Genomic DNA, 23,109 nt, shown 5'->3' with positions numbered 1-23,109 from the left:
GGGAAGGAGAGAAAGAGGGGGTGGGAAGGAGAGAAAGAGTGGGTGGGAAGGAGAGAGAGGGGGTGGGAAGGAGAGAAAGAGGGGGTGGGAAGGAGAGAAAGAGGGGGTGGGAAGGAGAGAAAGAGGGGTGGGAAGGAGAGAGAGAGGGGGGTGAGAAGGAGAGAGAGGGGTGAGAAGGAGAGAGAGGGGGTAGGAAGGAGAGAGAGGGGGTAGGAAGGAGAGAGAGGGGGTAGGAAGGAGAGAGAGGGGGTAGGAAGGAGAGAGGGAGAGAGAGGGGGGAGGGAGAGAGAGGGGGGAGGGAGGGAGAGAGAGAGAGAGAGGGGGAGGGAGAGAGGGAGGGAGAGAGAGGGGGAGGGAGAGAGAGGGGGAGGGAGAGAGAGGGGGAGGGAGAGAGAGAGGGGGAGGGAGAGAGAGTGGGGAGGGAGGGAGAGAGAGTGGGGAGGGAGGGAGAGAGAGAGGGAGGGAGAGAGAGACAGATCCTGCATTATGTTAATCTGACACTTGAGTCCCCCCCCCCCCCCCCCCCCCCCCCGTAAAAGCACGCACTTTTCCCCTAGGATTACACAGACAGTAAAGTACAAGCCGTGCAACAATGAAGAGTTCTTTCTTCGGGGAATAAAGGACATCAACACTATCAAGACCTGGTGATAAATAATTGTAACTTGTACACGGGTAACTTACACCGGGTAAGCCGATCCCACTTTATCGTTGATGTTTCCAACTATGAGAGAACGGTTGCTTAAGTATCGGAGAAAGGGCGGTAGCACTTTGAACGTGTGAAGAAATGTTAAATTTTTTTTTTAATTAAAAAAACGGACAAAAAATAAACTACGCAGTTCGGGAGCATTTCTTCAATAGCTAATACGCTATTTAAGCTAGTTAATCCAAGCATTCAAAACAAAACAACCATATTTTTATTAGCACGGTGTAACCCTAGTCGTTAGTCTTACATTAATCCTAGCCCTAAATTTTTAAAGTACTCTTGGAGATTTTCGCCTACACATTTTACTTTAAAATAAAACCATCACACGCAAATTAACATAAATTGTATATTGAGCAAGGTAAAACTGGTGCATTTTGATTACAAGCTATCCAAAGTTCCCAATTCTAGCACCGGATGATCTCAACTTAGATCTAACGAATCTTTGAGCATATCACCACATCAGTATCCACGATAATCCTATAAAAATATTGGAACGCCAATGCTTCTAGAATATATAGGAACCAACGCCAATGCTCCTAGAATATATATGAACCAACGCCAATGCTCCTAGAATATATATGAACCAACGCCAATGCTTCTAGAATATTTAAAAACCAACGCCAATGTCTCTAGAATATGTAGGAACCAACGCCAATGTCTCTACAATATGTAGGAACCAACGCCAATGTCTCTACAATATGTAGGAACCAACGCCAATGTCTCTACAATATGTAGGAACCAACGCCAATGCCTCTAGAAATAGCAATGATTAGGCAACCAAAGTAAGTCAAATTTAAGGTCATGATGCGTTGTCTTCATGGCTTGACTCACGTACCTACTACGAACCGTATCTGTCAGGTAGAAGTGCCTGCAATTACGCTCGGGCGTTTCGATCTAGACAGACTGACGGTTGACGAGGAAGTGAGTTAGATAAAAGCTTGTAAAAACCAACGCCAATGCGTTTAGAATATATAGGAACCAGCGCCAGGCCACCCCCACGCCCATGTTAAACTTTTAAAACACCAGTAACATGATGTGCTACCTAACACCCACACACCCCTATAAAAAATTAAAATGAAACACACAAGTAACATGTGTTACCTAACACCCCCCCCCTCCCCTCAAATCGCGTGGTTCTGTGGTCCACATCAAACAACTATGAGTTCAACTCATTCTCACAATATCAATAAAGAGGTTTGTAGGTGTGGAGGAAGGTGAGATGGGGGGGGGGGGGGGGGGGGGGGTAAGAAGTAGTTTAAAACGTGAATGGAGGCTAAATCGGGCACGACCTTCCAACTGACACGATTAGAGTACAGCCTGGTTCGTAGAGGTAAAGTCTGCGCGACCTCCAGCAGACGATATAAAAAGCGGCGCGCCCGGCCGCCTGACAGCATAGCATGTGTCTTACCGCGCAGTCTGAACTAGATCTTCCCGAGCGCTGACATAGTTTTTAACATTGACATAACTTCTAGCTAGGATTTAAAACACGATGAATTGTGTACAAAGGGTAAGTTGGATTTATTTGTATTTTTTTATAGGCATTATATTAGAAATCATAATCTAACAGTTATGTTAAAATAAACTGTTTTTTTTTTTTTAATTTTATTTCGAATAATTCGGATATGTCACGGTGAACTTGTAATAAAGATTTGACCAAATTTAAACAACACGAATACGAAACCCAAGATCAACTATTGAGTTACCAATCAAAATGTTTTCTACGCATCAATAATTTTTATTTTTTTATTTTTCATTTTTTTTTTAATAATACGCGACGCGTGCCTTTTTTCTTCTCGGGGTTTTTAATATTTGTTTTGTTTTTCAATTGATTTTGGATTTAGTTTGATACAATAGAAATTGTAAGCTACTTAGAATACGTATTGAAAGTAAATTCTAAAGTGGTTAGCGAAAATATTTTAGGCAAGCCCTACCATAAAAACATTTTAAATGTTAAGTTGTTAATTGGTTAAGTGGTTAGCTAAAATATTTTAGGTAAACCCTACTATAAAAACATATTTTTAATAAATCTTAAGTTGTTAATTATACGGATCAAAATATTGAACGTTAAAAGTGTGAACAAAAGTGACTGGGTAAAACCCTGGATTATTTTAAAAATATATTAGCCTCCATAATTAAAATTGACTGGTAGCCCATAAATACTTCCCTAGTTTCGAATAACTTGAAACAAAAATAGTGTGAATAATTTAGTTGTTCTTTCTATTTTCGTGTTTTTTTTTTTTTTTTTTTTTTTGGTTGTTTTTTTTTTTTTAATTGACCTCTAATTTAAAGGTATTTTTCCCTCCGTAGGTTTCAATGAAACTCCGCCAAAACTGCAGAAATGGCCAAATGCTCAAGGCGTTCCTCCTGTACATCCTGATCGCGGACAACTTCCTCCAGGCCTACAGCAAGCGGGTCGTGGTGGTCCCCATGCCCAACGTCAGCCACACGCGCTACCTGACCAACGTGGCCAGGGCGCTGACCACCCACGGCCACGAGGCCTGGGTCTGCATGCCCGTGTCGGTGGCCGAGCAGAGCGTCTTCAACATGACGGGCATCCACGTGCTGGAGTACTCCAAGCGGGAGGTCAACGTCGTGGAGGACTACATGCGCTACGTCCGCGACGCTTACTGGAAGGACGAGAGCGTGGACATGGAGAGGATGATGTCCATTTTGTTCGACCACATGCAGATGATGATGGAGGACGCGAAGCTGGAAGCTGCCATCAGGGAGATTAAACCGGATCTCATGATATTAGACAACCTTCCCCACATGAGAACCATCGCTGTCATGGCGTACAAACTCGGTATCCCGTTCGCTTTTGTCGGGCCTCTTTACGATCCGGTGCCATACCGGGTTCCGTTCACAACAGCCACCTTCCCCTCCTCCCTGTTCCCCCACACAGACAGCATGAACTTCCAACAACGGTTGACCTCGTTTCTGATCCACTCCGTCACCGTGGTCTTTGAACTCTTCGGCTACACGGATGCCGTGCGGCGGTACGCTCCTGAAAAACCCTACCTCCCTGTACGGCAGTTAACGTCCCAGGCTGAGATCGTTCTCATCGAAAGCGATCCTATCATGGACTACCCTAAAGTCGGCTTGCCCAACGTCAAGCTCATCGGCGGGACAGCCGTAACCCAAGCTGTAGAATTAGTAGAGCCTTTTAAAACATTTGTCGAAAACGCCACCTCGGGCGTAGTAGTCGTGTCGTTCGGCACCTACATCGTCGACCTGCCGGCGCCAATCTACGAGAAAATGGTCTCCGCGTTCCGGCGTCTGAACCTCAGGGTGGTCTGGAGAGTGAGCGAGGCGTCACCGGACCCCCAACAGATCCTCACCTCCACCTGGATCCCACAAAACGACCTTCTGGGTCACCCGAACGTCAAGGTGTTCGTCACCCACTGTGGACAAAGTAGCCAATACGAGGCTCTATTTCACGCCGTCCCAACTTTGTGTATCCCAATTTTCATGGACCAAACATACAACGCCGAAAGGGCAAGGAGCAAAGGTTACGGGTTAACCGTCGACCTTAAAAAAGCCACATCGGACGAAATCTACTCAAACATCATGGAGATGTACACAAACTCTACTTACAAATTAAACGTCCAAAAAGCTTCCAAACTGTTTAAATTAAATTACGGACTTCCAATGAATAAAGCCGCCTTTTGGCTGGACCATGTGATGAAACATGGCGGCTCCTATATGAGGTCGGCTGGCCAAAATATGCCAGGGTACCAGTTTTTCTGCATTGACTTGATGCTCTGTTTAGCAGTATTCTTACTCGTTTTGTGTTTAGTTATGTTCTTAATCTTTAGATCATTAGTTAGAAATTTTATCAAATGTCTCTCCATAATGAGTAAGTGTGTACAAAATTTCCTAGATTTTTTATCCTTAATTTATTATGAAGAAATACAAGTGAAGGCAAAGTTGTACTGATTATTTATACCACGAAAAAATAATTTAATGTTGATAACAGTTTAGTGTACTTTTAATTTAAATTTTTATGCCATTGAATTATAAATATTTTGTATGCGCTACGTTCATTTTAGTTTTTAACGCCTTTTAAAATGTGTTATTATTATTATCATGTATTTATTTTTTTGTATTTCACAATGATTATTAATATAAATGCTATGTTGAATTTTATTTTCAAATATGTTGAACTTTTTGTACTATAATGCCACAATGAATATTACTTTTTTTTTTAAAACCATTTTGTTGAACTTACTGTGTTAATATCATGTTGAGTATATTTTAAACACCATGTTGAATGTTATAGAATAAAGAACAAATATTCAAGTACACCCGTTAGTTATTGATTTTATCGGCTCTGACTTCATCTCACAACCCACCCCCTACCCCTAGGTTTTTTTTCCCCTCTCTGGCCTGGATAGCAGACAAGGAAAGGAGAGTGAGGGATGGGGAGGGGGGTTCGTGCTAGAACTTTCCTGGAAGCGGCAGTTGGCTGGGAGTGTCCCGGCTCGAATGTAGGTCATTGCCCTATCCGGTGCTAAGCCCAAAAAAAACGTTGCCACGAGTTTTGGGAGTTCAAAGACCCGTCTACACCCCCAGAAACCGTTGCCAGAGTTCTGGCAGTTCAAAGATCTGTCTGCGCCTCACATCATACGGGTCGTCGAAAAAGGACGTCATCCTTTTTTTAAAATTCGATTTACCTCCGTGATATCTATACACTCACAAAACGCCAGGGGGGGGGGGGGGGGAAGTCTCGAGTTACCCTTCCCCCACTACCTTTCCCTACCACGTATTACATCAAGAGTAAAGTCGGAACTCACCCCCCCCTTCTCTAAAGCAGGTATGTGACGACATTCATGACAATCCCTTAAAGACATTTTAAAGACAGGCTACCCGTCTGGAAAAGGTCTCGATCTAATAGTGTAAAAAATTTACCCAATCAATATTCTCCAGGTTTCGGGCTGATAAGAGGGTATCAATTTTTGTTTATGAAAATAAAATTTATAATCATTTTTTTTTTAAATTAAAGTTAAGAAATAATTTATCCTGCAAAAAAAATTATATATAACCTTGAGTTATATAACTTTCATTAAAAATAAAAATACAAGTAACAAATCTTTGACGTCATTGTCCCAATCAATGATTATGAACAAAGGCGTGTCATATTAAAAGTGTACGGGGGGGGGGGGGGGTTAAGAGAAGGTTATGATTAATTAAGAAGCCAATGGCGCTAAAACTTTTTATTTTTATGTGAAGTAAATTAATTTGTTTAAATTTCAAATGTAGAACACGTTTAAACGTCAAAAGTTAATCACTCAATTCACGGCCATAAAAACATGAAAATATCTCTACAATTATCTTAATTAACGCTTAAACAAATTAATACAAATTAAAGGCTATTAGCAAAGTGCATGCTATAGCAATTGTCGAACCTTTACAAATCAAATTTGATTTACTCCGAATCGTTTTTTTTTTTATTATGATTATTATTACTCACGCGAGTAAAGATTCAATTAAGGTAAATCAAAAACGAAAGTACAACGATAAAATAAAACCGCACACGTCACCACGTGCGTAGAGCGGTACCCTCGCCCTAGAAACGCGGATCTGAACCCATCGATTGCACTCTACCGCGCGCCTGACGTAAGCAGACGGGAACTTGACGAGCGGCCAAAAAGCCCAGGCGCACTCCCCTATTCTGTTCGTTCGTCCCCCACCTCAATGACCTATATATTTTTTTTTTATTTATTTATAAATGCAACCTCTCTGTACCCGTCAACATTTCAAGACATCTCTCATGTTTCAGGAACTTTTTTTTTCTCTTCGCAAAATGAAAAAAAAAATAGAATAGAAAAATAAGCGTCGGTCATGCGAGACGATATTGCACAATCGTGTATTGCGTCTGGTATTCGGGACAGTTTTAATTATTTTTTTGTACACACAGATCGGGGGTTGCTAATGTCGTATCGATTCAAAACTTTACACTAGGACTTATAGGGTACTAAATCTTTTATTTTTAGCTGTAATGTAACAGCGACAAATATGAGCGGGGGGGGGGGGTTATACTCAGAGGAGGGGGGGGTCACGATCTGCCATAGCTGCACTTTATAATGCCTTTATATTATTTTAGCTCAACCGATCGAGGACAGCAGTCCCCAGGACGATCGATGAATCGCACGGGACGGCTCCTATCAAAGCGTGTGCATGGGGTACATCAAATATTTACTTGAGGACCACGTATTTTACGAACCTACAGTGCTGGGCCGTGAGCTTGAGACACTGCTATATTTGTACATGTATAGAATATGTTTAAACTGCTTAGAAAATGTAGCATGTCTTACAGGTTGATATGCCACAAGAAGAAATATGGAGGATCTACAAAACACCTATTTACAAAACGACATGTTAGTATAGGTCAGGATCAAAGCTTGGCGCTCACCAATATTTGTACATATTAAGAATATGTTTAAACTGCCTCCAAAATGTAGCATGACTTTAAGGTCGATTTACCGGAAGTAGAAAGTAAATGCTCTGCAATTAGGCCCTACGGAAGAACTTGTTTTAAAACTGTAGATCTACTCTAGTTTTTTTTTCTAAAAATATATATATAAATGGTAGCTGCAGGTTTATGCAAATTGTAATAAAAACGGGTAGTTTTAGCATCCACACAACTTATAGACCACTACAGGTACAATGAACGTTTCTACCCAAGGTCTTCGTCAGCACACAACAATGTGGTTAAGGACTAGACAAAAAAGTAACAGTGACATAATTTTGGACTCAGCTCGATAGTAAAAACAGAGTATTTCTAATCAATACGGGGGGGGGGGGCGCAATGCTACCCGGGGTACATCCGCTGCCACCCTACTTCCAAGATGAAAAGTAAAAAAAAAAAAAGTAAAATGAAAATATAAAATATATATTTTAACAATTGCCCCCCCCCCCTCCACTTCAAGGCATCTCTTCGGGGGGGGGGGGGGAATTCTTTACCTCCCCCCCCCCCCCCCCCGAACGAAATGAAATTTATATAATTTATATAGAAAATATATACTTTTAACAGTGTCCGCCGCCCCCCCCCCCCCGAAGAAAGTCTACCGCCCCCCTCCCCCCCCCCGAAAATTTCAAGTGCCCCCCCCCCCCCCCCCCGGAGAAAAAAGTCTGGAAGAAACACTGTCCACTTCCCACTTGGAAAATTTCAACCCCCTCCCCCATCCTTTCCCTCCGTCTGACGCAAAATGTCAGAAAGACACCCCGCAGCTCAAAACGACCGACAACGTATTAATAATGTATTCCTTGATTCCTTACACACGACATGTAGGCCTAAATACGACGTGGGGGTTGGAGGTGTTGAACTAACAAGCGTAACACCTGACACAGGATTGCACAACACCACATTACATCAAGTAGGTGGGCGTCGGTCACACGTAACTTCACAGCTTGCAAATCACGGCTTCGTTGTACGTCACACCTCAGGATTCGACTTCTGATTTCTTCCACCCACACTTTAATTTTTTTTTTTAAATAGAGGTGAATAGCCGATAACACCCACTCCTTTTTTCAGCTAAGTAACTGATACAGATTAGCATTTAATTAATCCCAACATAATGTATTTTTTTCTGCCTGATCATAATGTATTTGTTCTGCCTAATACAGATTTGCATTTAATAAAACCCTTCATAATGTATTTGTTCTGATTATACACATTAGCATTTATTGAAACCCTTCATAATGTATTTGTTCTGATTATACACATTAGCATTTAATAAACCGCTTCATAATGAATTTTTCTTCTTCAGTGCAGTGAATCAGATTATTAACAGACTTCCCCCACACTCCACCCCTCACCCCTAACACACACATTTCACACTTTTGTACATTACAGACCAGTACATTACAGATCGGTACATTACAGATCGGCATAGTAAACATTACAGATCGGTACATTACAGATCGGCATAGTAAACAATTAACACTGATTAAATCATTAAATGATTAAATCATAACATATGCAGTACCTGTCATTAGCTGCATTGAGGGGAGATTTATATTTCTACATAGCTTGTATTATCAAAATATAAAATGAAAGAGTCTGTCTATACTTAACATGCACAAAATATTTAAATAAAAAGAATTTCCCATTAAATAGGAAATCAAGTAATATTAATTAAGTCTTAACTTACTAAGTGTTAAACTGTGGAAAACCATTGTTCTCAAAGGTCAGACTTAAAAATTTGGAAATGTATATTTTTTAATATACAACTTGTATATTGTAGACAGGAGGTGATTATAACTCACGAGCCGGCCCGCGGCATAACATACGCCGCTATTTAGTTGTTTCTAATTTTCAATAATTCATAATTTGTGAATTCGACAGTACCAACGCTGACACTGAAAATATTTCTTTAAAACACTATAAGTAGCTCGTTAAGGACCATAACCCCCCCCCCCCTTCCTTCCCTCCCCCCTCCTCCCCCCCCCCCCCCCCCCCCTACGTTTAAAATCGTTGGCTCTGCTTGTAAACATTTAGAGTGAACACAGCTCACTAAAACCATGTAGGGGTGGGGAGGTAGGGAGAGCGTTTGCAGCTTGTTTTCTAACGGCTCGAAGAAGAGAATTATATATATAGATACATGAAGTATTCTCATTTCCTCACATATATTCATTCCCATTTCCTCCCATATATTCAATAATGATGGGAGACAATTATAACTAAGAGTACATGAAATATTCCCATTTCTTCACATATATTCATTCTCGTTTCCTCCCACATATTCATTCCCATTTCCTCCTATATATTCAATAATAATGGGAGGTAATTTAAACTTAGTCTGCATGAGGTATGCCTTAATTTAATTTCACATTCACTCAATGAACACCTGATCAGGTGTGTGAAACAAGGCCTAGCATTTCGACAAAGTATTGCAGTTTGTGATAAAGAGATTTTTTTTTCTTTACTATAAAACTAATTTGGTTATTTTTATTTAGATATTTTTTTAATCACAAAAGTAGAGGTGTACTTTTGAAACAAAACAGGTTAGTTTGATAATGCATGGTAAAAGTGTAAGTGTTATAGGATAGTACATATACTCAAAGACTAATTTAGCCAGACTGGCTCAAGATTTTAACACCAAAAGGACAAAAACAAAGTGGTCTCATCAAGTTAGAGATCATAAAGTAAATGATAATAAAACTGGGAATATTTATCACACACAATAGCAGAGAGTATGAAAGGGATCATTTGAGTGAATGGAAAGAGACCAGTATTAGGGGAGGTGTGAACATTTTAACCAAATGTGCAAAATCAATATATACGCAAATGTATAAATACATGTATATGATTAGAATATATTAAATAATTACTGTAATAATGTATTACTTAACTGCGTAATAAGCTTAGATACATTGCAATGTTGAGAGTTTTACATTAAACATTAAATTTTGTTACTTCCCATTTTTCAAATCAAGATATGTAGGGGAAGCAACCCCAAACGTAGTTTCCAAATATTTGGGCTACCAACTCAAAAAACATAGGGAGGGGTTGGGTAGACAGTAAGATTTCAGGAAACTGCTGGTATGAAATGGAAACAACAACAGCACACCACGGCCATAAAAAGCATGTAAATACTGATGCCAGAAAATTATTTATATATTTTTTATCATTACTATTGTTATTTTGCATAAACAACAATTATTTTAATTTTAAAAAGATATTAAAGATAAGTAGTAAATTTTTGGTACGAATCATTGTTGCTACTGAACAACCAGCATTGTCACTAGTTATTTCTGAATCTAAATCAGAAATACTCTGCCATGTCCAATTTCAAGAAAACAACCTTAGCTGGTGGTGGCCGCAAAAAAACAGGCCCAAAGCCTGAACTAACAGAGGAACAAAAGCAAGAGATCAGAGAAGCATTTGATCTCTTTGATGCAGATGGCTCAGGAACAATTGATGCAAAAGAACTAAAGGTTGCCATCAGGGCTTTAGGCTTTGAGCCCAAAAAAGAAGAAATCAAAAAGTTAATAGCAGAAATAGATAAAGAATGTACAGGTACAATAGACTTTAATGACTTTTTGACATTAATGACCCACAAAATGTGTGAGAAAGACTCAAGAGAAGAAATTATGAAGGCATTCCGTTTATTTGATGATGATGAAACTGGTAAAATTTCTTTCCGCAATCTCAAGAGGGTGGCAAAGGAATTAGGAGAGAACATGACAGACGAAGAGCTTCAGGAAATGATTGATGAGGCAGACAGAGATGGCGATGGTGAGATCAACCAAGAAGAGTTTTTGAGGATCATGAAAAAAACAAGTTTATATTGATTCTGTCTCTCAGCTCTAACCTTATTTGGACTTGTAAATAAATATTTAAAAACCATGATAATATTAACACCTCCCTCCCCCACCGTTGTAAAAAAAATATCTTCTGTTAATTTGTAATAGAGTGGCCTTGTTTTGAATTTTCTTTTTAAATTTATAATTCTGCTTCGGAGTATGTAGAGCATATGACAGTTACATAAAAGTATCCTGAACTGCAGCTTTTGAGGTTTTATGAGTGGTGATAATGCAGAATCTCATGCAAATAGTGAATGTACAGTAGATTGTTTTATTAAACATGTTTAAAATGTTTTTTTCTTTTTAAACTGGCCACTGTAATAGAACTATCAGTTTATTATCATTAGAAGAAATACATTTTAATAAGAAAATGGCATCCTACAATGTATACTTTTTAGATTTTTATCTGTGCTAGATTACTTTTATTTGAGATTCAAGAATTTCAGGATAGGTTTTTCTTAATGTTCCTTGAGTAAACAAAATTTAATACATCAATGTTTAGTGAATTCTAGAACTGTAGTTCACGCATTCAAAATTTTGTCGTGTGGTACATGTTTTCATCATAAAAGTCAAGATAACATTCCTTATGCTCTGTTTTTATTTTTCAAAGTTGTTTTCTGGCATTCCTAAGTTTACACTAGTTTTAATAAAATAGTTAAATGTATTATTTAAATGATACTTGTGCTCCAAAAATTATAAATGTGGTGTCAAATTAAGTACCTTAAGTGTGGATTTTGTTTTAGTCATATGAATATTCAGAAATTATGATTGTTAACTACTGAGAAAACAGTTTAAAAACTTAAGTTAAAAGATGATAAATTTCTATTCATTATATTTTATAACAAACAAATTTTGTAAAGAAATAAATTATTCTTGAGTTTTTTTTCCTAATGTTTTTTACTCTCAGATGTTCTTTGATTAGGAACCCTGAACCAAACTTATTTGTATCAATGTCTTCATTATATAAAAAAAATGTCATACCTTTTATGATAATTTGTAGACATATACTTATAACATGTGTTATTAATGTTTTTTTGCAGTCAGTAAAAAGTTATTTGAACTTTGAAAAAAAAAAAAAAAAAAAAAAAAAAAAAAAAAAAAAAAAAAGTTATTTCTGAATCTAGAGTAATTCTAGAACATGCCTAATAGATCAGGGGTCTGCAACCTGCTGCTCGCCAGCTCTTTTGATGTCAAAGATGCGGCTCTCCAGCTCCTTGCACAAATACTAATAATCTTAATCAAAAAATAAAATATTTGATATAAAAAAATGTTAGTGGCTCTTTAAAACCAGGGAAATTTTGAAAATTGTAACTTTTGGCTCTTCCGCTTCAAAAGGTTGCCAACCCCTGTAATAGATCCATAATAATTCTCTAGATTCTAGAATTTTTAAAAAAATGCATCAGTTACTGATGTTCTACATGAATGACGAGGAGATAGAGTTTATACTTTTAAAAAAAACAGATCCAGAAGGGAAACCAAGTTTATCAGCACATCAAGCAAGATTCTCCCCTGAGGATAAATACTCGAGACACAGAATCATTTCTAAGTAATGTTTTGGGCTTCTTCCCACACAACAGCCAAAAACGGTTTTATAATAGTAGAAGAGCACTGGTATTCAACTTCCATTGACATTCAAGAATGTACATATTTTAACATGGTCATGTAAATATTTAGCATTTCAACTTGTGGTATTCCATGTCAATAGATTAAATGTTCTGCAAAAGCAAAAAAAAAAAAAAAAAAATTGTCACTAGTTATTTGGTTAACTAAACCAAGTCTTGTTTGCTGACTAAACAAAGTCTTTGTTTGATTAATTAAACTGGGTCAGGATTGGCTAACTAAACCAAATCTTTGGTTGGCTGACTAAAACAGGTCTTATTTGGCTAACTAAACCAAGTGTTTGGTTGGCTGACTAAGACAGGTCTTGTTTGGCTAACTAAACCAAGTGTTTGGTTGGCTGACTAAGACAGGTCTTGTTTGGCTAACTAAACCAAGTGTTTGGTTGGCTGACTAAGACAGGTCTTGTTTGGCTAACTAAACCAAGTGTTTGGTTGGCTGACAATGTATAAATAAGTTTAGTCTTTCATCATTTTCTTCAATGCCAGTCTTTTGACAGTCATCTAGCACCAACCACTTGCATGATTTTTCTCAGAATCAGTCTAGCACCAATTTTTTTATACATGGCAAACCAGTACTAATCATTGATACACCAATCACAGACCATTACCTTGCATTTAACTTCAATACAAATCCCCTTTCTAGTCGAGAATAATCATTTGTGGTTTGGCTTCATTGTTGAAATAAAATGCCACTCAATTTTTTTCAAAGCACAAACGTTAAAGAATCATTAAAATGCACAGAACACAGGGCATACATTTGTTTATAAAATACTACAATTAATCAAAAGATATTACATGTTTTTGTCTCTTGTATTTATGGTATCATGCATAAAATGTATGTCAAATGTTTTTATTTTATATTTTGATGATACAAAACTTTTCTCTTATCTTTTCATACATAGTTTTTTTTAGCGCAATTTCCATTCTGGAGAATTGCAATTAATTAACCCGTCATTTCTGGATGTATGAATGTATGAATGTATGAATGTATGAATGTATGAATGTATGAATGTATGAATGTATGAATGTATGAATGTATGAATGTATGAATGTATGAATGTATGAATGTATGAATGTATGAATGTATGAATGTATGAATGTATGAATGTATGAATGTATGAATGTATGAATGTATGAATGTATGAATGTATGAATGTATGAATGTATGAATGTATGAATGTATGAATGTATGAATGTATGAATGTATGAATGTATGAATGTATGAATGTATGAATGTATGAATGTATGAATGTATGAATGTATGAATGTATGAATGTATGAATGTATGAATGTATGAATGTATGAATGTATGAATGTATGAATGTATGAATGTATGAATGTATGAATGTATGAATGTATGAATGTATGAATGTATGAATGTATGAATGTATGAATGTATGAATGTATGAATGTATGAATGTATGAATGTATGAATGTATGAATGTATGAATGTATGAATGTATGAATGTATGAATGTATGAATGTATGAATGTATGAATGTATGAATGTATGAATGTATGGATGTGTCCGCAGCTTAAAGTCGTATCTCCTCCTCAACGAAGCAATATCAAGGACTAGTTCCAAAAGCAATTATGTTAAGCAAGTTACGAGGATGAACATAGGCCAAACAAATTCCGGGTTTCTTTCATGGATTTCCCGGAAAAGCCAAAAAACCCTCGAAAAAATGCAGTTTTTGGTACATATCTCGGCAACAAGACCACTTAGCGACTTGAAACATGTACCAATCGATTCCTACCATAATTTAGAACAATATTGCCGAAGAAAGTTTTCAAAAATATCCTTTTGTTCGGTCACAAAAATTTTTTTTAATTAAAATTTGGACCGAATTAGTAGGCATTTTTATCCAACCACACCACACGCGTCATCACGTTCAATAGCTGTGCCATCACGTTCAATGGCTGCGTCATCACGTTCAGTAGCTAGGCGCGCAATGGTTTTTAGTCATGTAACTCTATTGTAAATAAAACATGTATTTTAACCAATGGTTTTACTAACCCTGCTCTTGATTTACGCTACGACAGAGCTATTTTTAGATAACATAAGGAAATTGTGCTAAAATTGTCACTAGACTTTTTAATTACCTTGTTTGTTCATTCTGCTAGAAATAATGAATTAAATTTTGATCTGGAAAAAAAAAGTCCAGTTGCCATTCTGATAAGGACCAAAATTTAAAAGAACTGACTGAGGGACTTACCTGAACAAGCCTCTGTATGGCCAATATTGCCTTTAATAGATCCCACAATAATGGGCTTGGTCCTCTTGGAACACACAGCTTTGTAGATGGCACCCAACTCTGTCTTGTCCCCTATCTGGATAAAATTGTTGTGAGACCTTAGGAAATTTTCGAGAGTAATACCACGTACAATATATCTAATGAGCAACATCAAGAAGTCTGATAAAAAAAAAATTAATCCAAATGTCTTAAGTTTGGTTTCTTGGCTCAATTCTACACAATTCAGATAAAAGTCAGGGAAAGTAATAATAGCTGGGCATCAAGCTGACCATACAATCCTTTCTTAAACCAAAGATTACTGTTCCTTAGAGACATCAGGTATGTAAGAGCTCTTTTCTTCAGCTTAACAAAATCTCAAGTTGAATGGGGGGAAAAAATGACTAAACCAAAAGTAGAAGAGAAGTTTACAAATACCTGTGTGCTTGTCCCATGAGACTCCAGGAACACAACATCCTCCACATTTATGTTAAATTTTTCATACACTTCCTCCAGTAGTTCAGACTGGAAATGTTTACTTGGGCGCAATATTCCTAAAAGTTAATGCAGTGTAAAATATTTAGTAAAGGAACAATTAATTCAGAAATAAAGCAAAAATAAGTAAATGATACTATTTAAGAGTTAACTAGTTGCTTTAAAATGAAAGAAAGTCTAATTCCTTTGCTGAGTAATTTATAATTTATTGCTCAGCATTTTGGCAATGTTGAAATCTTAACTTTTGCAAGAAGAGATCACCTAGTTTCATAAAATAAAGTTGACTTCAGGCAATATTTACTTACCATTGCCATTGGCACCTTGACTTTTGAGTCCAAACCCCACAACACTGCAGTAAGTTCTGCTTGAGATATGACTAGCATCACTGAAGTTTAAAAACACAAGTCAAATCCAAAATATGGTCCAAGGGAGGTAATTACAATATTTATTTAAAGATTTTAAATAAAATATTTTAAAAAGATTAAACTTAGAAAACAGAATTATGATAGAAATCAGGAGACAAAAATGCTTATCACAAGATAAAAAAATCTTAATGCAAACCTTTTCAAAAGAATAGCAACAATACCATCTGTTCTGACATAACCATTGGCAGACTCATCAAAAGGGGCACTAAGCCCAGTAGGGCTGAGCATATTCAACTTGGAAAACTGCACAGACACCATTGGATCAAGAACCAGATTGGCCCCTGTAGATTATATATGGACAGTGATCTTATTTATCTTTTAGAATTGTAACTTTAAATTAACTTTTTAAATGCCATCAAAGTTGACGGTGACATTTTTTAGATTTTATAACTTAATATTTTACAATTTTATAAACTACCTTTGTGAACAAATTAAGTATCTTATTTACATAAAAAGCTGCAAAATATTAAATATATAGGCCTATTGATCACTGATTTATAAAAATATATTTTCAAATGTATTAAAGAATCATTGCTGTTGAAAAAAATTTTATTCAAAACTTAAATAAAAAATTTAAAAGTTGGCTTTTTAATTAAATTACTCTATGAATATGATATGTATTTTTACCTGCTACAATAGCTATTTCACAGCGGTTTGCTTGAATGTCCAGCATAGCTGCATGTAGTGCTGCAAATGATGAGGCGCAGGCTCCATCGAATTGAATGACTGGTCCCTTCAGATCAAAGTGATGGGAAACTCTAGCACTTAACTCTGTTCTTGTGTTGACTAAATAGGTGATGAAAAAATAATAGAACTATTTCAACATAACAAATAATGTCAATCTATGGGACGGTGTGGCCTAGCGGTAAAGATCTAGACTAATAACCCAAAAGTCTCGAGTCTGGGTAGTCCACCTAAATCGCATTAGGGAAAACAAAGGCAGCTGGTCATAATGCTGATCACCATATCCCTTCATATGCCATGGTCTCTGAAACAGATGAAAGCAACTTCATCTGCGCAATGTGTTTTGGGCACGAACAGCAAAAGATGACAATTTCAATCATTCACTTAATCAATTATATTTTCTATAAAACAACAAACCCATTTCGCATTAGGGGATATGTAGACAATGCTAATAACCATTTTACAGTTCATATCAAATATAAATTACAGATGCTTAAAAATCAGATATGTTTTTGGATTCTCAAATAAACTGACCTATCTATTTGCAGATCAACTGTAAAGACACATTTATTGTTTACTTAATTATTCTAACCATTTTTAAAAAAAGGTATATCTGAGCATGGACAGTAGTTGGAAGATAGGTTAGATGTTACAGTATTAAGCTGAGGAACAAAACGTGTGAATTTTTTAGTCTGATATATTTTTGTTTAGTAAATCGTGTTGGATGATTTTAGATACTGATGTCCGATAATAGACTCTTCAATAAAATTGTGTTGGGTTGTTAGCAGTATTGTAATCTAGATTAATTTTATGGTTAGAAATTAGGGTTAGGCGTATGGTAGGACCAGGGTTAGGGTTAGGGACAGGGTTAGCATTGACATTAGCCAGCCAAGTGTGTATTTAGTTAGCTACCAGTAACCTAACACCCCTTTTTTAAATAAGATTCCATTATCGGACACCGGTATAAAAATTCTGCCACCATGTTATTGTGACCACAACACTCACAAGAGTTTGAGGAGGTTTCCAGGTTGGACACCATGACATCAGTGTCACAGAAGGTTGCACCAAGGTAGAACCCAGTGCAGTGTTTGGAAACGTCAGAGAGTTTTAAGCCAGAGTCCAGGATGCTTTCGGCCACAACTTCCAACAGGGGGCCAAGCATTGGATTACACATCACAGCCTGCAAATAGAAATGTTACAACTTGTGCACAATGTTCATATTTATGCACAGGGGTCCCAGTATAAGAATACACATCACAGCCTGCAAATAGAAATGTTAAAACGTGTGCACAATGTTCATATTTATGCACAGGGGTCCCGGTATAAGAATACACATCACAGCCTGCAAATAGAAATGTTACAACATGTACACAATGTTCATATTTATGCGCAGGGGTCCCGGTATAAGAATACACATCACAGCCACTGTATAGAAATAGGTTACGGGTTATGCATGATGTTCACATTTATTCACAGAGGTCCCAGTATTGATTACATAAAACAGCCTGGATATAAAAATATGTTTCAAATTATGCAAGATCATCACATATATTCACAGGGGTACCAGCAAGCAAATAGTTATGAACGACAATTACATTTATTCAGTTGAAGAGTAAAACTTTTTAAGCAAGATTAGTATATTGTAGTACCACTAACTTATCAACTTTATGACCATCTTTACCCTTATCCCTATATATGTTTTAAAATATAGCAAATATATTTAGAAAACAATCTGAACCCCATTTTTATTTTAAATGAACAGAAATTTCTAGGAATAGTCATCCCATTAAACATAATACCTGACTTAAGATTGCAATAGATATACCTCTTCAGGGGGGATATTGAAGAAGTCGCAATCCATCATTCCCATAGGATCTACAATTCCATGGCAAATATTCTGCCCATACAAATTTGACTGTACTCGATGCCATTGGTACTCAGTAAAGCAGCCTTTATTTAGAAGCAATTGAGCCAATTCCTGAAAATATAACCAAGGAAACCTTTTTTTATAAGTTCGTAACATGGACCATAAAAATCATGCACACTGTATATTAATTAGTCAATGTAATTGATACTTTCCCTATCAAATCAATATTATTCATCCAATATATTTACTAATTACATCTAAATTGTTTGCTTGAGGCAAACGAAGTCCTACTCCTGAAATAATAGCTAAATTCTTTGTATTTGAGGCCATGTTACAAAGATCATATAGATCTATATTATATTTATATCAATTATGATTCAACTAATTTCTTTAACAAAAAGTAACTGTATTTTTAAGCATCACACATGTCAATAAAACTTTAAATCACACATTTAAAAATATTACTGAGTAGCACTCAAGTTTGTTTTTATTTCAGCAATTTTTAACACACTAAGCAATGTTAGAATGGATTGAACACCACACTAACCCCACTGTGTAGGTGCCCACAATAACAACACACAGTCTGAGTCTACCTATGCCCCTACACAGTATAGGCCTACAAGGTTTGAAATGTTTTTATTGTGAACTTGAGTCATATAAAAAATTGTTTCACACAATTTGACAATTGAGTAGTGTAGATCTAGATCTAGATCTAGTAGTTAGCCTAGGGACAGGGTGTAGTTACTTTAATACTGGGTATGGGAAAATTTTTACCGCCCCCCCCCCCCCCCGAACGGAATGAAATTTATATAATTTGTAGGCCCTATAGAAAATATATTTTTTTAACAGTGCCCCCCCCCCCCCCCCCCGAAGAAAGTTTAAAATCTAAATCTATCGGTAGCTAGCGTAATCACGGCGGCACTGTGTAGTGTGTAATGTGTGGTAGAGGTAACAAATGAAATAAGTAGATCTAATCTATATTTATGTCAAAATTTTAAGAAATGTGACATAGAATTGATTTAAAATAAGAATCAATGACCAAAACAATCGAAAATATCATTAAACTACCTTTAAACAGGGTGTTTGAGATAAATATTAGTAAACAAAAACAGCGGCCATCTTCCAAAGAAAAATTAGAGTAGTTTCTCTTGAAAAAATGTTTATTCGTATGTACACTCTATACTAGATCTAGACTAGATTTAGATCTATCTATATTATATTGTGTTGACTTTGTTGTTTAATATACAAAGTTGTCTTGTTTAATTTATGGGGGCCATCCATTTATGACGTCCATACGGGGGGGGGGGATCCGAAAAAGAATCGACTGGTGGGGGAGGGGTCGGTCTTGTTAACGTTCACATGCTGCATTTATTAATAAAATACATTTTGAAAAAAAAAAGCACATAAAATGTAGGTTATACAATACATTAACTCGGCAGTTCTCGTGTTGAATATCCCCAGCACAACGGGTGTATTAGGGGTCATCCATAAATGACGTCACGCTTTTTTGACGATTTTTACGGGGGGGTCTAAAATTCAAATGTTTTGTGGAGTTCATAAATGGATGACCCCTAACACCATCATGACGAAGAGCACTAGGTCCAGGATTAAAGTGAAAAATCTAACCAAAGTTTATCTTAATTGTTTAACTAAAAATAGCTTCTATCTATATATAGTTCACTGTAAATTTCATTGTCAAGTCTATCTACTGTATATAAATTATATATTATTATATAAATTATTATATAAATTATTATATTATATTATAATAGGAAAGAATGGGATGTTCGCCGCAATGTAATACATTTTCAGTGTTTACATTGCTGAGAACACTCGAAAGATAAATTGAGCATCCCATTTTCAATAGGGGGTCATCCATAAATGACGTCACGCTTTTTTTTGACGATTTGTACCTCCCCCCTCCCCTCCGTCACACGTCGTCACAAAAAGCCAGACCGCCCCCCCCCCCCCCCCCTAAAATGACGTCACACAACCCCCTCAAAATTGCAGTTGAATTTTTTTTTTAACATCGATGTATTTCCAAAATCTTGTCTGAAATCTGTCAAAATAGAGTATTTTAATCAATTCCTATTACAATTTATTAAAACTGTTTTCTAAAACGCAAAATAACGTCTAAAATTCGCTTTCTAACATTTCTTTTCTATTAAGCAAAAGTGTGACGTCGCACCATCTGAACCCCCCCCCCCCCCTCTCCCTCATCACACATGGTCACAAAATTACCGACCCCCCCCCTACGAGTGTGACGTCATTTATGGACGACCCCTAGTCTAGTGACTTAGTTTAGATCTAGAATCTAGATAGAATGCCCTATTAGACGAAATATAGAATCTAGTCTAAGACTAGAATCTATACTTCTAAATTTCTTGATTTTTTTAAATATAATAATATATATTTTTTATGCTTTTTTTTTCAATATAATTTTTATAATCAAAAATTTTATAACAGATCTCTACATTGAATCTTAACGTGAATACTAAAGATTGAAAATGTCTGAAAATATCGAGAAAAAACCGGTAAAGAGGGTGATGCATAGCCCTGATATTATCAGTGCTGCTATAGCCAGCATCAAAGCCAAAGAATCATCCATCAGAGTGGCGGCCTTAAAATATGGAATACCGTTGAGCACCTTGCACGACAAGCTCCGTGGGAAACGCCCACTCGTACCCCACAAAAACACCCTTCTTTTGCCAGAAGAAGAAGACCGGCTGGCAAACTGTCTGATCCACTTAGCACATCGAGGGTTCGGAAAAACCCATCAAGAAATCAGGGAGACAGCTAAAGCCATTATGGCAACTAGAAATGCTTCCTCTGAAAGCAAATTCGGAATGCCTTCTACCCAGTGGCTTTATGGGTTTTTAAAGCGACACCCTGAACTAACGACAAGAACCCCCCTTCCACTGGGGAAAGAAAGAGCAACAGTTACTGCAGCTGCTGTTGAAAGATGGTTCGTTTCATTCAAGGCATGTATTGATGGGATAGACCCAACGCTGTTAGAATCCCCAGAACGTATATTTAATGCTGATGAGACGGGTTTTTGTTTTGATGCTAAAAGCAGAAGAGTGGTAGCTCACAAAGGTTCAAAACATGTTTACAATGTTACCTCTAAAACAAAAACCCAAGTAACTGTGTTAGCATGCGCTAGTGCTGTGGGTCAGTACACTCCACCTATGTTAATATATCCCTACAAAAGAATCCCCAACCGGAATCTACTGGAAGAATTCCCGGAAGCACATTTGCAGGTATCAGATAACGGGTGGATAAATGCAGGGATATTCCATTCCTGGCTCAGGGACAGCTTCATCCCATCAGTACAAAATGTTAAAAAGCCAGTCCTCTTGTTGGTAGATGGCCACACCAGCCATACTTCACAACTTGAGACCTCAGAATTGTGTTCCGACAATGACATAATTTTGTATTGCCTCCTTGCAAATGCCAGCCACCTGATGCAGCCACTGGATCAGGTGTTTTTTGGAGCAATCAAATCAGCCTGGTCCGATGCCATTCGAAAGCACGTCAATGAAACTGGTGAGGGTGTCAAACTAGAATCGTTTGCCAAAGTACTTAAACCAGTTTGGGACCGAATCGCCACCCCCGAAATCGCCTCGAAAAGTTTTCAGGCTGCTGGGATATGTCCTTTTAATCCTGGCAAGGTTATAAAATCTAAGAAATTAGGACCGAGCTTGGCGTACTCTACTACTCCAGTTGATTTAAATGGAACAATTAACAGTGTCACTGAATCCACTCCTGAATTCCATCAGCCAGAAAATACCCCTGATCTAGAAAATCAAAGCCAGAATCTCATCCCACTTTCTGAATGTCAGGGCCAAATTATCGTTCTTCCACCTCTTTGTTTTAAAAATGAAGACCCGCTCAATCCTCAACCATCCACATCTGCTTTAGATTTTGAAAATGAAGTCACGCTCAATCCCCAGCCAACTAAATCTGCTTTAGAATTTGAAAACGATGTCCCGATACAGCCTCTACCATCAACCTCTTCATTAGAAAACGATGTCGTATCTACTTTTGATGACGAAAGCCGATTTGCTACACAACAATCAACCTCCACTCAAATTTCAGTTATTCAAGCAACCAATAATTCAAAAACCGGTCTTGAGTTAAATTCACGGCAGTTGAAAGCCCTCATGGAGTATACCCTTTTTGTTTCAGATGACATTTCAAAAAAACACCTTCTGTCATTTTTTTCAAGACTCGCAAACAACCTGACATCAGATTTCTTAGATCCTCGCGAGGAAAACGATTATAAAAAGTTTAAAGAGCTATCTCTTTCCCTTCTCAGTGCATGTGAAGCTACTGCTAGTGGGGAACAAGTTCCCAAAGCCTCACTCTCTGTAGACGATATTTTAAAAATCCCTAATTTCGCCTCAAAAAAGGGCAAAGGCAAAAAAAGAAAATGGCCATCAATGCCGAATCTTGTTAGCGGGGATGAGTTTCGAGAGGCTCTACGAAAAAAGATTAAGGAGAAAGAAGAGATCAGGAAAAGAAAAGTAGACAACAAACATCAGAGGGATGAAATCAAAAAGAAGAAACAAGAAATGAAAGAGTACCGAAAGGTACTGAGAGAGAAAGAAAGAAAAGAAAGGCAAAGTAATTAGTTAAAAAAGAAAAACAATTGTAAACACAATCAAAAATTAAGTTTCTTTATTAAACTATTTTAGTTCTTAAATATTTCTTATTTGTTTGCTTTTTAGCTTCACAGATAATCTAATTCGAGAATACAAGGAATTTATCTAGAGCTA

The 23,109-nt window shown here is 37.0% G+C and overlaps 4 protein-coding genes across 4 annotated transcripts in view; 3 read left to right on the top strand and 1 right to left on the bottom strand.

The window, feature by feature from the left end:
• Positions 1–18,767, bottom strand: part of LOC131927672 (fatty acid synthase-like) — a 67,217-nt gene extending 48,450 nt beyond the window's left edge. The window contains exons 1-8 of the mRNA XM_059283428.1: positions 18,587–18,767; positions 18,290–18,442; positions 17,470–17,644; positions 16,408–16,566; positions 15,917–16,061; positions 15,661–15,740; positions 15,299–15,414; positions 14,846–14,960 (exon numbers count right to left, since the gene is read on the bottom strand). Coding sequence (XP_059139411.1) covers positions 14,846–14,960; positions 15,299–15,414; positions 15,661–15,740; positions 15,917–16,061; positions 16,408–16,566; positions 17,470–17,644; positions 18,290–18,442; positions 18,587–18,661 — 1,018 coding nt within the window. The 5' untranslated portion in view covers positions 18,662–18,767. The remainder of the gene's footprint in view (positions 1–14,845; positions 14,961–15,298; positions 15,415–15,660; positions 15,741–15,916; positions 16,062–16,407; positions 16,567–17,469; positions 17,645–18,289; positions 18,443–18,586) is intronic.
• On the top strand, positions 1,979–4,758 carry LOC131927670 (UDP-glucuronosyltransferase 1A1-like). The gene is made up of 2 exons (XM_059283426.1): positions 1,979–2,210; positions 3,011–4,758. The coding sequence occupies exons 1-2, from the start codon at positions 2,193–2,195 to the stop codon at positions 4,637–4,639; spliced, it is 1,647 nt and encodes a 548-aa protein (XP_059139409.1). The 5' UTR covers positions 1,979–2,192; the 3' UTR covers positions 4,640–4,758.
• LOC131927671 (uncharacterized) lies at positions 10,474–11,175 on the top strand. Its single transcript, XM_059283427.1, has one exon. The coding sequence runs from the start codon at positions 10,487–10,489 to the stop codon at positions 10,997–10,999; it is 513 nt and encodes a 170-aa protein (XP_059139410.1). The 5' UTR covers positions 10,474–10,486; the 3' UTR covers positions 11,000–11,175.
• Positions 18,768–19,235: 468 nt separating the features above from the next.
• LOC131927669 (uncharacterized) lies at positions 19,236–22,971 on the top strand. Its single transcript, XM_059283424.1, has 2 exons — positions 19,236–19,279; positions 20,798–22,971. Exon 2 carries the CDS (start codon positions 20,839–20,841, stop codon positions 22,963–22,965), a length of 2,127 nt encoding a protein of 708 aa, XP_059139407.1. The 5' UTR covers positions 19,236–19,279; positions 20,798–20,838; the 3' UTR covers positions 22,966–22,971.
• The last annotated feature ends 138 nt before the right edge of the window (positions 22,972–23,109 follow it).

This window comes from Physella acuta, unplaced genomic scaffold (assembly GCF_028476545.2).
Source record: "Physella acuta isolate Inbredline_101_S28 unplaced genomic scaffold, ASM2847654v3 ptg001428l, whole genome shotgun sequence".
In the NCBI taxonomy this organism is placed as follows: Eukaryota; Metazoa; Mollusca; class Gastropoda; family Physidae; genus Physella; species Physella acuta.
Note: the sequence above shows the minus strand (reverse complement) of the source record. Positions and strands in the feature narration are given on the sequence as shown.

What these genes read in the sequence shown, in the direction of transcription:
- LOC131927671 (XM_059283427.1), top strand. Translation starts at nt 10,487, where the DNA reads ATGTCCAATTTCAAGAAAACAACCTTAGCTGGTGGTGGCCGCAAAAAA.
- LOC131927669 (XM_059283424.1), top strand. Translation starts at nt 20,839, where the DNA reads ATGTCTGAAAATATCGAGAAAAAACCGGTAAAGAGGGTGATGCATAGC.